Source organism: Symphalangus syndactylus, chromosome 24 (assembly GCF_028878055.3).
Source record: "Symphalangus syndactylus isolate Jambi chromosome 24, NHGRI_mSymSyn1-v2.1_pri, whole genome shotgun sequence".
Lineage (NCBI taxonomy): Eukaryota > Metazoa > Chordata > Mammalia > Primates > Hylobatidae > Symphalangus > Symphalangus syndactylus.
Window position 1 is genome coordinate 20,843,003 of NC_072446.2, and position 13,048 is coordinate 20,856,050.

The following is a 13,048-nucleotide window of genomic DNA, read 5'->3' on the forward strand; positions in this document are numbered from 1 at the left end:
TCAGCCTCCGAGTAGTTGGGACTACAGGTGCACACCACCACGCCCTGCTAAATTTCTATTTTTTGTTTGTAGAGATGGGGTTGCCATGTTGCCCAGGCTGCACAGTTGCTTTTTTTCTTCCCCACCGAACCCCCTCGCGCAGGCTGGAATGCAATGGCGCGATCTCGGCTCATTGCAACCTCTGCCTCCCGGGTTGAAGCGATTCTCCTGCCTGAGTCTCCCGAGTAGCTGGGATTACAGGTGTGCACCACCACACCCTGCTAATTTTTGTATTTTTAGTAGAGACGGGGTTTCACTATGTTAGCCAGGCTGGTCTTGAACCGCTGACCTCAGGCAGTCCGCCCACCTCAGCCTCCCAAAGTATTGGGATTACAGGTGTGAGCCACTGCGCCTGGCCACAGTTGCTTTTTAATACTTTGTTTCCCTCCATGTCCATATACATATAGGTATATCTGGGGTCATTAGAGACAAGTTGCAGACATCATTCCCTTTTGTGCCTAAATACTTAAGTGCTTAATTCCTTAAAGGACGTTTATCTTATATAACACAGTTACGTACGATTACCAAAATCAAATAAATTGAGCATCAGTATATTGCTATTAATCTAATTTACAATCCTTTTAAAAACTTTGCCATTTGTCCCTAAAATGCCCTTTGATAGCGTTTTTTTCTTAGTTCAGGAACAGACCAGGTTTGTCAGTTATATTTAGTTGTCCTCTCTTCTTGGTCTCCTCTAGCCTGGCAGAGCTCCTCGGTTTTCTTTGTCTTTCATGATCTTGACATTTCCAAGAGGACAGGCTGGTTTCAAGGCAGTTACTTTGTATCCTGTCCCCCCATTTGTATTTGTTGGATGTGGCCTCAAAACTAGATTTATTTACTTATTTATTTGTTTATTTATTGAGACGGAGTCTTGCTGTGTCGCCCAGGCTAGAGTGCAGTAGTGTGATCTCAGCTCACTGCAACCTCCACCTCCTGGATTCAAGCAGTTCTTCCTGCCTCAGCCATCCAAGTAGCTGGGATTACGGGTGTGCGCCACCATGTCCAGCTAATTTTTGTATTTTTAATAGAGATGAGGTTTCGCCATATTGGCCAGGCTGGTCTCGAGCTCCTAGGCTCAAGTGACCCGCCCACCTTGGCCTCCCAAAGGTCTGGGATTACAGGTGTGAGCCACCACACCAGGCCAGTAATTTTATACAGCTGAATTAAAATCCTCATTAATAGGAACTCATTATTGGGAGGAAAAATGGATGACATTGTTGCTTTGTTTTAGTTTTCAATATTTTAGATAATCTTATTTCAATCAAGGTATATCATTTTGTTTTTTTTTTTAAATCGTAGAGATGGGGTTTTGCTATGTTGCCCAGGCTGGTTTCGAACTCCTGAGCTCAAGTAATCCACCCGCCTCACCCTCCTAAAGTGCTGGGAATACAGGTGTGAGCCACTGTGCCCAGCCAAGGTGTATCTCGAACAACATCAATTGGATTAATTTTTGATACAACTGCCATGGCTTAGTAAGATGTATTTGAAGTACTTTGGTAATCAAATTAGCTATCCACATGGAAATGACCTTTTAGTCATTATTTTAGGAAATATTTGGTTGGGCACAGTGGCTCATGCCTGTAATGCCAGCACTTTGGGAGGCTGAGGTAGGAGGATTGCTTGAGGCCAGGAGTTGAACACTGCAGTGAGCCATGATCACATCACCGTACTCTAGGCTGGGGGACAGAGCCAGACTCCATCTCTAAAATACACGCCACACACACACACACACACACACGCACGCACACAGTTGAGACTTCATCATGTACCAAGTCTATGCTAGGTTTCTGCATCACAGAGATGAGCGTGAGAGCCTGGGGTCCCAGGAAGTTATAATCCAGTGAGGTGTTCAGGCCTGTAGACAGATGATTACAAAAAGTGGAATGAGTGTGGTGATCCTCATAAGGGATGTCCCCTTTCTGGCCGCTGCATTCTCAGTTCTGAGCATCGTTCCCAGGAGTTGAAAGTAGTGGCTCCAAACTTGCTCTGCCAGGGTTCAGGAGTCCTGCCTCCCCCTGGGTAGATCCTTTAAGTTCTCAGTAAATGAATCTACATCAGGGAAAATAGTAGCACCTACCTGAGAGGGCTGCTGTAAGTGAAGCCCTTGCATGGGAAGAGCTCAGCACTGTGCCTTGGGACTTGGCATTGTGGAGAGAGGCCAGTGTGGATGGTATTGAAGCAGGCATTTCTTAAGTGTCAGTGGGTGGATTAATGGAGGTATGAGCCAGGGGTGATGGGAGTCCATCAGAGAGAATCTGGTGATGTCTTTCCAGAAGAGGTGACCTTCATCTTGAGTTTTACAGGAGGGAAGAGAGCAGGACTGGCTACATGATTTGTGGGACCTTATGGGTCCCCAAATGAACATGTGGGACCCTTATTCAGAAATTATTAAGAATCTCAAGATGGCAACAGCAGGGCATTAAACCAAGTACGGGACCCTCCTGAACATGGAACTCAGGCCAGGACCCAGATGGCATGCCCTGGTAAAGAGTTCTCCAAAAAGAGCATCAAGTCGAATGCAAAGCTGCAGCCTGTGACGGCTGGGGTGGCAGGCTACAGAACCCCAGGTTCCAACACCAGCTTGCTGTTCCCAATTAGGCTAAGTTTCCTGAGCCTCTCCAGAAAAGACCACACAGGCCAGTGAGAACCTGAGGCTATGGAAGGGTTGATTCTGTGTTTCGAGAATTCATATACAGTACAGGCATGCTATAGGAAAAAGGTGTCACTGAGCTGTTTGAAAAACTGCTGTTCAAATTAGGAAGCAGGAGAAAAAATGAAGAAAGGCTACCTGCCATCAGCTAGCCAGGTGCTAGATAAGGTTTAGTCTGTAGTTTCTTTTCGTTCTTTATTTTTGAAATGGGATCTCACTCTGTCACCCAGGCTGGAGTACAGTGGCACAGTCACAGTTCACTGCAGTCTCTACTGTCCAGGCTTAAGTGATTCTCCCACCTCAGCCTCCCAAGTAACTGGGACCATAGTTGCAAGTCACTATACCTGGCTAACTTTTTAATTCTTTGTAGAGATGAAGTTGCCCAGGCTGGTCTCGAACTCCTGGGCTCAAGTGATCCTCCTGCCTTGGCTTCCCAAAGTGTTGGGATTACAGGCATGAGCCAATGTGCCCAGCCTAGTCTGTAGTCTTCTAGATAGCCCTGTGAAGGTAGCTTTTATGGGTGTGGATGTAGGGAAGGAAAAAATTTCTTTCTCTCACTCATTGGTAGGTTCATGGCTGAGGCCTCTATAACAAAAGAGAGGAAAAACATCCTGTCTGGGATGATGAGCTAGCAAAGGGCAGAGCTGGGATGTGAACTCAGGCTTGTTTGCGTGTAAAACCTTAGCCTTTAAGTCAAGGTACCTACTATGTGCCAGGAGCTGAGCTCAGCACTTTTGCATATAATATCTCAACAATTGCTACAGTGTTCAGCCTTAATACATATGCTGCAGAGGTGCTTTTAAGATTTGAGTCATTTTAAAACACATCTCTGAGTCCAAAGAAACCTATCAATCTAGCCTCCTCCTTGTCAGATGGACAAACTGTTGAAAACCACAGGGGGTAGTGCTTTTGGATAAACAAGCATCCCTTTCCTCCTACTTAAAAATTCACATTTAAACATCAGAGACTTAAGAGCAGTTCTTAGACCTTTATGAGTTTTTATAGTTTTAATTATAGAGCTGTCTTCCTAAATTAATAGCATTCAGTGGCATTGGAAATAAAGCCAGAAAGGAGAAGATCCTGGAGATGCAGGAGACCCAGCAAAACTTAGTTTTGTTACTCAAGAGAATTGGGTTGGATTGGAAAAGAATAATTAGTGAAGGAATTATTTCTCTTTATACTTGCCTTCCCCAAACCAAAAGTTTAATGGGGGTGGGGGGTTGCCTTGATTACCACAGGTGGTGAGGGAAATGGGATTTGCATTTTCACAAGATGAATTCCATGGGTGTTCATACCAGGAATGCTTTCCCAGACTAACTTCTAATCAAGGGCTAAATGAAGCAAGCGGACAATTAGCCTTGAAAGAAGTGCAAACAGAGGCATAATTAACACAATTGCTGATGCTTCTTTCCTGCTGGGGACATCTGGGCAGGCTGACCATAAGTCATAAGCCAAAGGTCTATGCTCTTTTGCGTATCTTCAGCCTTCTCCTACGTATGTGGTATAAAAAATCGAGCTGATATCTTTCCTTTTCCAGTTCTTTCTAGATAGTTCAGTGATGCTCTCTGCTCACTCTTTCTCATTTACAGAATCACCTGTAACCTCAAGGATCTCTTGAGTAACAAAAGACAACAATTTTTTCAGTGTAGTACAAAACCCATGTTGTACCATTATCTAGGATTGCAATTAATGTGACTTAAATTTCAAGACCTAAGAATGCACCTTTTTCTTTTTTGGAGTTGTATGTCATTGGGGTTAATCAGAAGGTATAATAATGTAGGGAAGGTACATTCATTAATGGGGAATTGTTTAGCTAATAATTAACTAAATTGAAACTCTATATTCCTAAGCACAAGTACTACTTATGTTTCAAAGTATAAACTCTGTCCAGACATGGAGAACACTAAGATATACATTATGATTTTTTTAAAGAAGAGAATGGTATTGATAGACTTTTCAATGTTGCTGCAGCAAAACTGCTGCAAAGATCCTTCACTAAGGACCTCAAAGACAATTCAGTGAGCAAAGAATTCCCTTCCCAAATTTCCCTTGTCTAAGATTCAGAGCATCAGCAGGTACGAGTGAGTCTTATTTATAACAGATTTTGCTGAATACTTTTTCATACTGCCTGGTACAGATAATAAAGTCGTTTTTTTTTTTGTTTTTTGTTTTTTGTTTTTTTTTTGAGATGGAGTTTCGCTCTTGTTGCCCAGGCTAGAGTGCAATGGCGCGATCTCGGCTCACCACAACCTCTGCCTCCCAGGTTCAAGCGATTCTCCTGCCTCAGCCTCCCGAGTGGCTGGGATTACAGGCATGCGCCACCATGCCCAGCTAATTTTGTATTTTTAGTAGAGATGGTGTTTCTCCATGTCAGTCAGGCTGGTCTTGAACTCCCGACCACAGGTGATCTGCCTGCCTCAGCCTCCCAAAGTGCTGGGATTACAGGCCTGAGCCACCGCGCCCGGCCCAGATATAAAGTTATTTAAGATCCACAGAGTTCAGATTTTCCTTTCAAAGTACTCAATTTCATTTTAGTACAAGTCATTGGTGAACTGATCTATTGATTAAAAAAAAAAAAAAAAAAACACACCAAAAACTCAAACTTGCAAATTGCACTGTTATTCCCAAAAGGTATTTATTTTCCCCCGTAAGGGTGTTTGTCTACTTCATCATTTCTAGGCACCATAAACTGGCAAGACCATTTTATATATTTATTTTAAAAGCCACTGTGGGGTATAAACTTGTTACATTTAAACTGCAGCCTTTTTTTTTAAAGTTCCCACTATTTAAACAAAAGCCCCAGGAAGTGGCAGTGATTATTTATAATAATCCTTTCAACTCTTTGCCTGTTTTCAAATAACAGTCTTTTCTTTGGCTTTGGGGAATGTAGACAACTCTATTTGAATATGAAAATTTCAACTTTAAACCTCTGAACTCTGCTGGGTCTGCAGAGGCGTTTTAATGTCAACCCCAGGAAATGTACACATGAAGCAGAATTTACAACTCATCACTGTCACAGTGAGATTAGAGTGTGAGTTAAAGAGTAATACATTAACCAGGGTTAGTGCATGGAGATTGTTGTTAGATCTACAAAAGCAATCAATGTCCTGCATGAACAATGAAAAATACAAGTATAGTTGGAGGTGTTCAGGTTCAAAAAATAGGCCCACACATACTACTGCCCTGGAATTTATTAAAAAAATTTTTTTGGTAGGCTATTCTGCAGTTTGACTGAATTGTCATTTGCTTGTTTCGACTCAAGGGAAACATCTGGTTTCTCCCTGCAATGTAGACAAACTGCTCTTATTCTGAAGCTGTCATCCATGAAAGGCATGGTTTGGGCTCAGTAGCTTTGCTTATGAAAGGCTTGGGGGTCCATCGCTACAGAAATAAACAGCTCTAATAATTGGAAGTTTGTTCCCCATTATAAACTCTGATTGAGAGACGACTTGGGTGAAGTGGCGAAAGCTGAAAGGGATAGATTTATTAGAAGACTTTTAATGATTTAGGATGTGGCAGACAGAGAATTTTCCGCTTAACTTTTGCAAAAATCTCTTACCTTTTGTAGAATTTCTGCAAATGCGTTTAAAATCTTAAGAGCCTCGATATTGGAGATGGGGTGTTACAGGAAAAGTTGAGTTCTGTGGCCTCGGTTCTTAGGACAGGGCCAGGTTTTCCTGTGCACTTTATAAAGAAGATATTATTGGGTGTTTTTACTTCCCTTCTGGACCAGCTACATAATTTGTGGGACCCAGTGAAAAATGAAAATTGCGATGGGAGGTGGGATTGTTCAAAAAGTATTAAGATCAGGTGGTTAGATCTTGAGTTTAAAAAAACACAAAACTGACCAAGAATTTTAAGACATTAACAGTGAAGCATCACCCAAGCTGGGAGCTCTGTATATTGGTCCTTTTTCCATCTTAGGAGTCTCTGGGGAAGATGAGACCAAAACAAAACAACAACAACAACAAAATACCAAGGAGCACTTGGGAAGTGTGCCTGCCAGAGGCCTGTTGGGAGGGCATTTTCTTTCCTGTCAGATCAACCGTAGGGAGAGTTCCTGCCCTTTTTTGAGATTGGTAATAATTGCTATCAATGTGCTATTTTTTCTTTCTCCTGTTACTTTCTTAGGAAGACAAGAACCTTTCTGTCAGGTTACTTCTCCCTATCTTGTTCTTCCCCTTTTTTGCAACAATGTTTGTAGAAGACTCAGAACAGTGGTTGCTGTGAGGTTAGAAATCATGTGTTTTGAGCCCTTTCCACACCCTTACCAATTTTTTCATTCTGGGAGTCAGTTCTGACCACTGAATACCCAGTGATTCCTCACTTCTAACTTTGGTCTCTCTTTTCTCTCCCTCTTTCTCCCTACCAACTTGAGAGTTCCTTAGAGAGGGACGTTTTAGTCAAATACTGACAGCCAAGCCTAGGGCCTGGCTGGTGGAAAACTCCCAGTAAATATGGGAATGTAAATAACAGTATCTGCTTTTTTATCTCTTTTCTTCTTGCTGCTTTTTCTCCTTTTCATTTCTGGTTTTGTTTGTATTTTCTCTCATTACATGCACACACACACACACACACACACACGCACACACACCATGCCCAACATGAAGGCCCAAACTATGTATCTATAGATATTTAATTATTTTTTTTTTTTTGAGATGGAGTCTCACACTGTCGCCCGGGCTGTGGCATGGTCTTGGCTCACTGCAACCTCCGCCTTTGCAGGTTCAAGCGATTCTCCTGCCTCAGCCTCCCAAGTAGCTGGGATTACAGGCACCTGCCACCACTCCCGGCTAATTTTTTATATTTTTAGTAGAGACGGGGTTTCACTATGTTGCCCAGGCTGATCTCGAACGCCTGACCTCATGATCCACCCGCCTCGGCCTCCCAAAGTGCTGGGATTATAGGTGTGAGCCACCGCGCCTGGCCTAATTTAACTTTTTTTAAAAATAGAGACAGGGTTTTGCCATGCTGCCCAGGCTGGTCTCAAACTCCTGGGCTCAAGCAATCCACCCACCTCGGCCTTCCAAAGTGCTAGGATTGGGAGCCACTGTGCCCAGCCAAACTACATGTTTTTGATCACCAAAAGAAAAGGCAACATGGGGCAAGAAGTCCAAATTGACAGCACTCTAGTGGCTCAACAGAAGGGGAGAGTCTGGGAATCTGTGTTTGTTCATGCTGCAGATCTGAGGCTCATCCCCCCAAAACACTAAAATGCTAATGAATGACCGTGGCTAAAAATCCCAAGTGACCTCATGATGGTGTGGCTTCTGCTTCCTCCCTTAGAGATGGAGCAAGAGCCCTGTTGGCTGACGGACAGTTGGGTACAGTAGGTGTGTTTGCATGAAGGATTGGCCCTGCTGGGGTTACTCAGAAACTGCTCTGCAAACACAGAGGATTAAAGGGGTTTTTGTTGAGGCAGAACAGATGGACAGAGAGAGGCAGAGTTCAAATGAATGGATCATAAATCAGGACTCACTTGCAGAAGGGAAAAATCTGGGTCTGGTCGCTTAAAAATTTGAGCTAATTTTAATTATTATTTTTTTCTTAGTAGGAAAACAACCTTGTGCTTAATGGAAAAACAATTCATGTGAAAAATTTGGAAAATATATGTGCCAGAGAAAGCCCTGCCGATCCTTTTAGTGAAATCTCCCTGATTTTGTCCTCTGTCCTGCTAATGTACACACGTACATAGGCGATTATTATTTAATAAGAATGAAAACATATGCTCTTCTATGAGTTAGATTTTAAGAGGGAACCTGTAACTAGAGCTTGAAGATCTGAACCCAGGTGTGATCACTTGGGCCAGGCCAGCAGCATAAATTTTAGTAATAAAACCAAAGACAATGTGTAAATTTATGTTTGGGAAAGTTGGGGCAAGCTCAGGTGAAGGAAAAGTTCATTGGCGCTGAGGGCCACGTTGAATTTACGGTCTTCCTTCAAGTAATACCTTCTTGAGCTCCCAGAAAAACGACGTGTCTGTGTCTATTTTTCCTTTTGCCCCCTAGTGGAGCAAGAAGAGTGGTTCAGGCCATGAATCGTTCTGCCAATTAGACCCTCTCTTTACCCATTTCTCTCTTTCTTTTGCTCCCTCTCTTTTTTCTTTTTTTTGAGATGGAGTTTCGCTCTTGTTGCCCACGTTGGAGTGCAATGGTGCGAACTGGGCTCACTGCAACCTCCGCCTCCCGGGTTCAAGCGATTCTCCTGCTTCAGCCTCCTGAGTAGCTGGGATTACAGGCGTGTGCCACCACATCCGGCTAATTTTGTATTTTTAGTAGAGACGGAGTTTCTCCATGTTGGTCAGGCTGGTCTCAAACTCCTGACCTCAGGTGATCTGCCTGCCTCGGCCTCCCAAAGTGTTGGGATTACAGGTGTGAGCCACCACACCTGGCGCTCTCTTTCTCTCTCTCTCTCTCTCTCTCTCTTTTTTGAGGCAGGGTCTTGTTCTTTTGCCCACGCTGCAGTGCAGTGGCACAATCTCGGCTCACAGCAGCCTTGGTCGCCTGGGCTCAAGCATTCCTCCCACCTCAGTCTCCCGAATAGCTGGGACTACAGGTGCACATCACCACACCTGGCTAATTTTTTGTTTGTTATAGAGACAGGGTCTTGCCATGTTGCCTAGGCTGGTCTTGAACTAATAGGCTCAAGTGGTCCACCTGTCTCAGCCTCCCAAAGTGCCGAGATTACACATGTGAGTCACCGCGTCCGGCGTCTTTACCCATTTCTAATCATCTAATTGGATGTTCTCCAGTCTCTCTAAATGTATTGACCAAAGTCCAAGATGTAATGAAAGGAGGGCAGTGGATCTCTCTCTAGCAGGCCAGGGCTCCGGTCATTGGATTGAGTTTAGCATCACATTTTATGAAAACGAGGTACCATTAGGTGCTAGATGCTCCCTTAGTAGGGTGAAATACTCACACTAGGAGAGTCCAGAAGTCTTACCGGCAATCGAGGGTGAGTTCAGCTCGCCATTGTTAGTTGAGTGCTTTCTAGAAGTCAGTAGTGTTGGCCAGGTGCGGTGGCTCATGCCTGTAATCCCAGCACTTTGGGAGGCTGAGGCGGGTGGATCACGAGGTCAGGAGTTCGAGAACAGCCTGGCCAATATGGTGAAACCCTGTCTCTACTAAAACTACAAAAATTAGCCAGTCGTGGTAGTGGGCGCCTGTAGTCCCAGCTACTTGGGAGGCTGAGGCAGAAGAATCGCTTGAATCCAGGAGGTGGAGGTTGCAGTGAGCCGAGATCATGCCACTGCACTCCAGCCTGGGTGACAGAGCGAGACTCCGTCTAAAAAAGAAAAAAAAAAAAGAAGTCAGTAGTGTGATGCCAGTTCTACTTACTGTTTAATGACAAGATTTAACGACATACAAAAATTAGTTAAAAACAAACCTTATGGAACCGATTAAAGAGAGTTGTTTCAATAGGAAAACACTGGAATGTTCTGAAAAATCTCAATGGTAGTGAAATACTTAAAAAAAAATGATATCAAATTATGTTAAAATGTAAAATATGTGAGACACTAAAAAATCTAGAGTTGTGCACTTATATTATTTCGTGTCTTTAAGTCTTTAAGTTCTTTTTTTTTTTTTTGAGATGGAGTTTTGCTTGTGTCGCCTAGGCTGGAGTGCAAGGGTGAGATCTTGGCTCACTGCAACCTCCACCTCCTGGGTTCAAGCGATTCTCCTGCCTCAGTAGCTGAGATTAAACATGCCCGCCACCATGCCTGGCTAAGTTTTGTATTTTTAGTAGAGACAGGATTTCACCATGTTGGCCAGGCTGGTCTTGAACTCCTGACCTCAGGTGATCTACCTGCCTCGGCCTCCCAAAGTGCTGGGATTACAGACGTGAGCTACCATGGTGCCCGGCCTATAATTACTTTTTATCTCTCTCTTAGCTGAACATTTGTAAGTTACATGGGCTTGTTACAAGATAGCAGCATCATAAAGATTTTGCGGTGTTGCTCCCGTATGTGAATTTCACCTATCACCAGAGTAAATTCTCTCTTCCTCTCTGGGCTCACTCACAGGGTGTGGGGCTACCTGGCCCCAACTGGCCCCTTCCACTTCCATCTCTTGCTGTTCCCTGCTTTCCTGATGCTTCACGTCTTGCTGAAGGAGTTCTAGCCTCTGGCCGTGTGCATGCTGTTAGCTATTCACCTGTCCCACTTTCTCACATCTCAGGGTGCTTTTCTTCTGTTACTGGTAAACACAGTGTCCTTCGTCTGTCTAATTCTGGCCTCAACTCTCCCACAGAGAGTTTGTTGACAGCCACCCCTCTGATTCTCCAACCCCTTTCATCCATTATTTTATTGTCTCCTCTCCTCCACTGGAATTGAGTTTCACGTATCCCCAGCCCTTAGAATGCCTGGCATACAGCAGGCGTTCAGTAAATACTGTCTGGCTCTTGAGACAGGGTCTCACTGCTGCCCAGGCCAGAGCGACATGATCACGGCTCACTGCAGCCTCTATCTCCTGGGCACAAGCAATCCTCCCACACCTCAGCCTCTCGAATAGCCGGGACTACAGGCATGTGCCATCACATCCAGCTAATTTTTATATTTTTGGTAGAGACAGGGTTTTGATATTTGGCCAGGCTGGTTTGGAACGCCTGGGTTCAGGCCATCTGCCTGCTTCGGCCTTCCAAAGTCCTGGGACTACAGATGTGAACCACTGTGCCTGGCCCAGTCATGTTTTTTGGGTTGAATGGAACTCACTGCTTTTATTCTGTACTGTGGAGTCAGATGCAGGTGTGAATCCTAGCACTGGCCTGTTCTAACTCTGAGACTCTGGGGGAAGGTGGGACATCCTGAGTCTCCTTTCCTTGTCTGAAAGCTGGAGATGGAACTACCTTTTACTGAGGGCTATTGTGAAGATTAAATGAAACCATCAAAATCTGTACAGTGCTGAGCACGGAATTAGCATTTAATGTTAGCTTTTACTGTTTAAACATCCAGCAAAAATTATATAGTCTGATCATAATCCTATAAATCAAAGCATGTAGCAATTGTAAATTAAAAAGTACATCAGTCATTTGGAATTAGTTAGCTTCTTTCTTTTTGGTGATATTGAAAATTAAGACTTTTTTCCCCCAGTGCTTTGCATCTAACTCACTGTTAAGTGGTGTTGAAAATTAAGACTTTTTTCCCCCAGTACTTTCCATCTAAGTCACTCTGAAGGCAAATAAATGATCTTTCATGAAGGGCTCAAGTTATTCCAGTGCCCTGTGAAGTGGGCATTTATTTCTGCAACGGCCTCTGCAGCGGTTGAGCCCTTTCCTGGAGAGGCAGGAAATAATGGTTCTGGAGTCGCTGGCAGCCGTGGGTGGGAGCATGTACTTCTGGGTGTATTGTGTGTTTGCAGGCTGGGCACTCTGTAAAGACATGTTGAATTGAAATGAATTAAGATGGTGATGTATCTTGAACCTGTTGCTTTGCAGGCACAGTGAAGGTGAAGAGTTCTAACATCCAAGTTGGAGACCTTATCATCGTTGAGAAGGTGAGCAGAATCTGGAAGCTTGTGTGTGGATACCACTTCATGGGTCCTAACGTGTCATTTGTGTATCTGGTAGACGAAGTGAATGTTGCCTTTTGGGATTCTATCCAAAAACTTTGCCTGGGGAGAAAAATCTCTTTCCTGTGAGACAGACAGACACACACACACACACACACACAAATATTTTTTCAAGGTTTATATGTGTTGGTTAGCCAGAAATCCTGCTTACAAACACAAGTACAAGTTTTGATTTCCTGTTCGATGTGCTTATTATTTTGGGATAAAAAATATCATAAAATCTTTCCTAGAAGTCTGCTTACTACATAGACACTTAAAATATTTATCTAATTTACCTTTCGAGCCATTTTAGCTTGCATTTCCTGACTTAACCATTGTGCTTGCCTATTATTTTATGGGGAGCAGGGGTTAAGTGTAACCTGAGAACAGTAAAAAGACCAAAAATACATTTTAAAAAATAGCCATGTCAGTATGTTTGTTACTTTAGCAAACACTCGTATCTTTTTCTAGTGTGTATATTTGAAAGGTATTGGATTTTGGGGGGTGGCTCTGGAGAGGCTGGAATAATATTTGATTAGAAAAGGGTTGTGTCTTAACTTGTTTCTGTAGAAATTGAGCTATGCTCTTTTAAAAGGATTAAATCTAAGAACTCAAAGCTGCTTTAAGGTAAAATGAAACTCTTTTGGGTGGCAGCTCAGAAGAACCACACAACCCCTCTCTATGTTATCACATACTTTTCTGTTCATAATTAAATGGGGGCTACTGGCTCCCCGCACCCCCCCAGTTTTTTTGGGAATGGCTTTTGTTGCTTCTTACTACTTTCCTTCCTTATTAAAATCCACTAAAAGCCAAA

At 43.5% G+C, this 13,048-nt stretch overlaps 1 protein-coding gene across 1 annotated transcript in view; it reads left to right on the forward strand.

Annotated features, from left to right (window-relative positions):
* ATP9A (ATPase phospholipid transporting 9A (putative)) overlaps positions 1-13,048 on the forward strand; it is a 174,123-nt gene that overhangs the window by 61,750 nt on the left and 99,325 nt on the right. Inside the window, exon 5 of the mRNA XM_055266582.2 lies at positions 12,122-12,180. Within this exon, the coding sequence (XP_055122557.2) occupies positions 12,122-12,180 (59 nt within the window). The remainder of the gene's footprint in view (positions 1-12,121; positions 12,181-13,048) is intronic.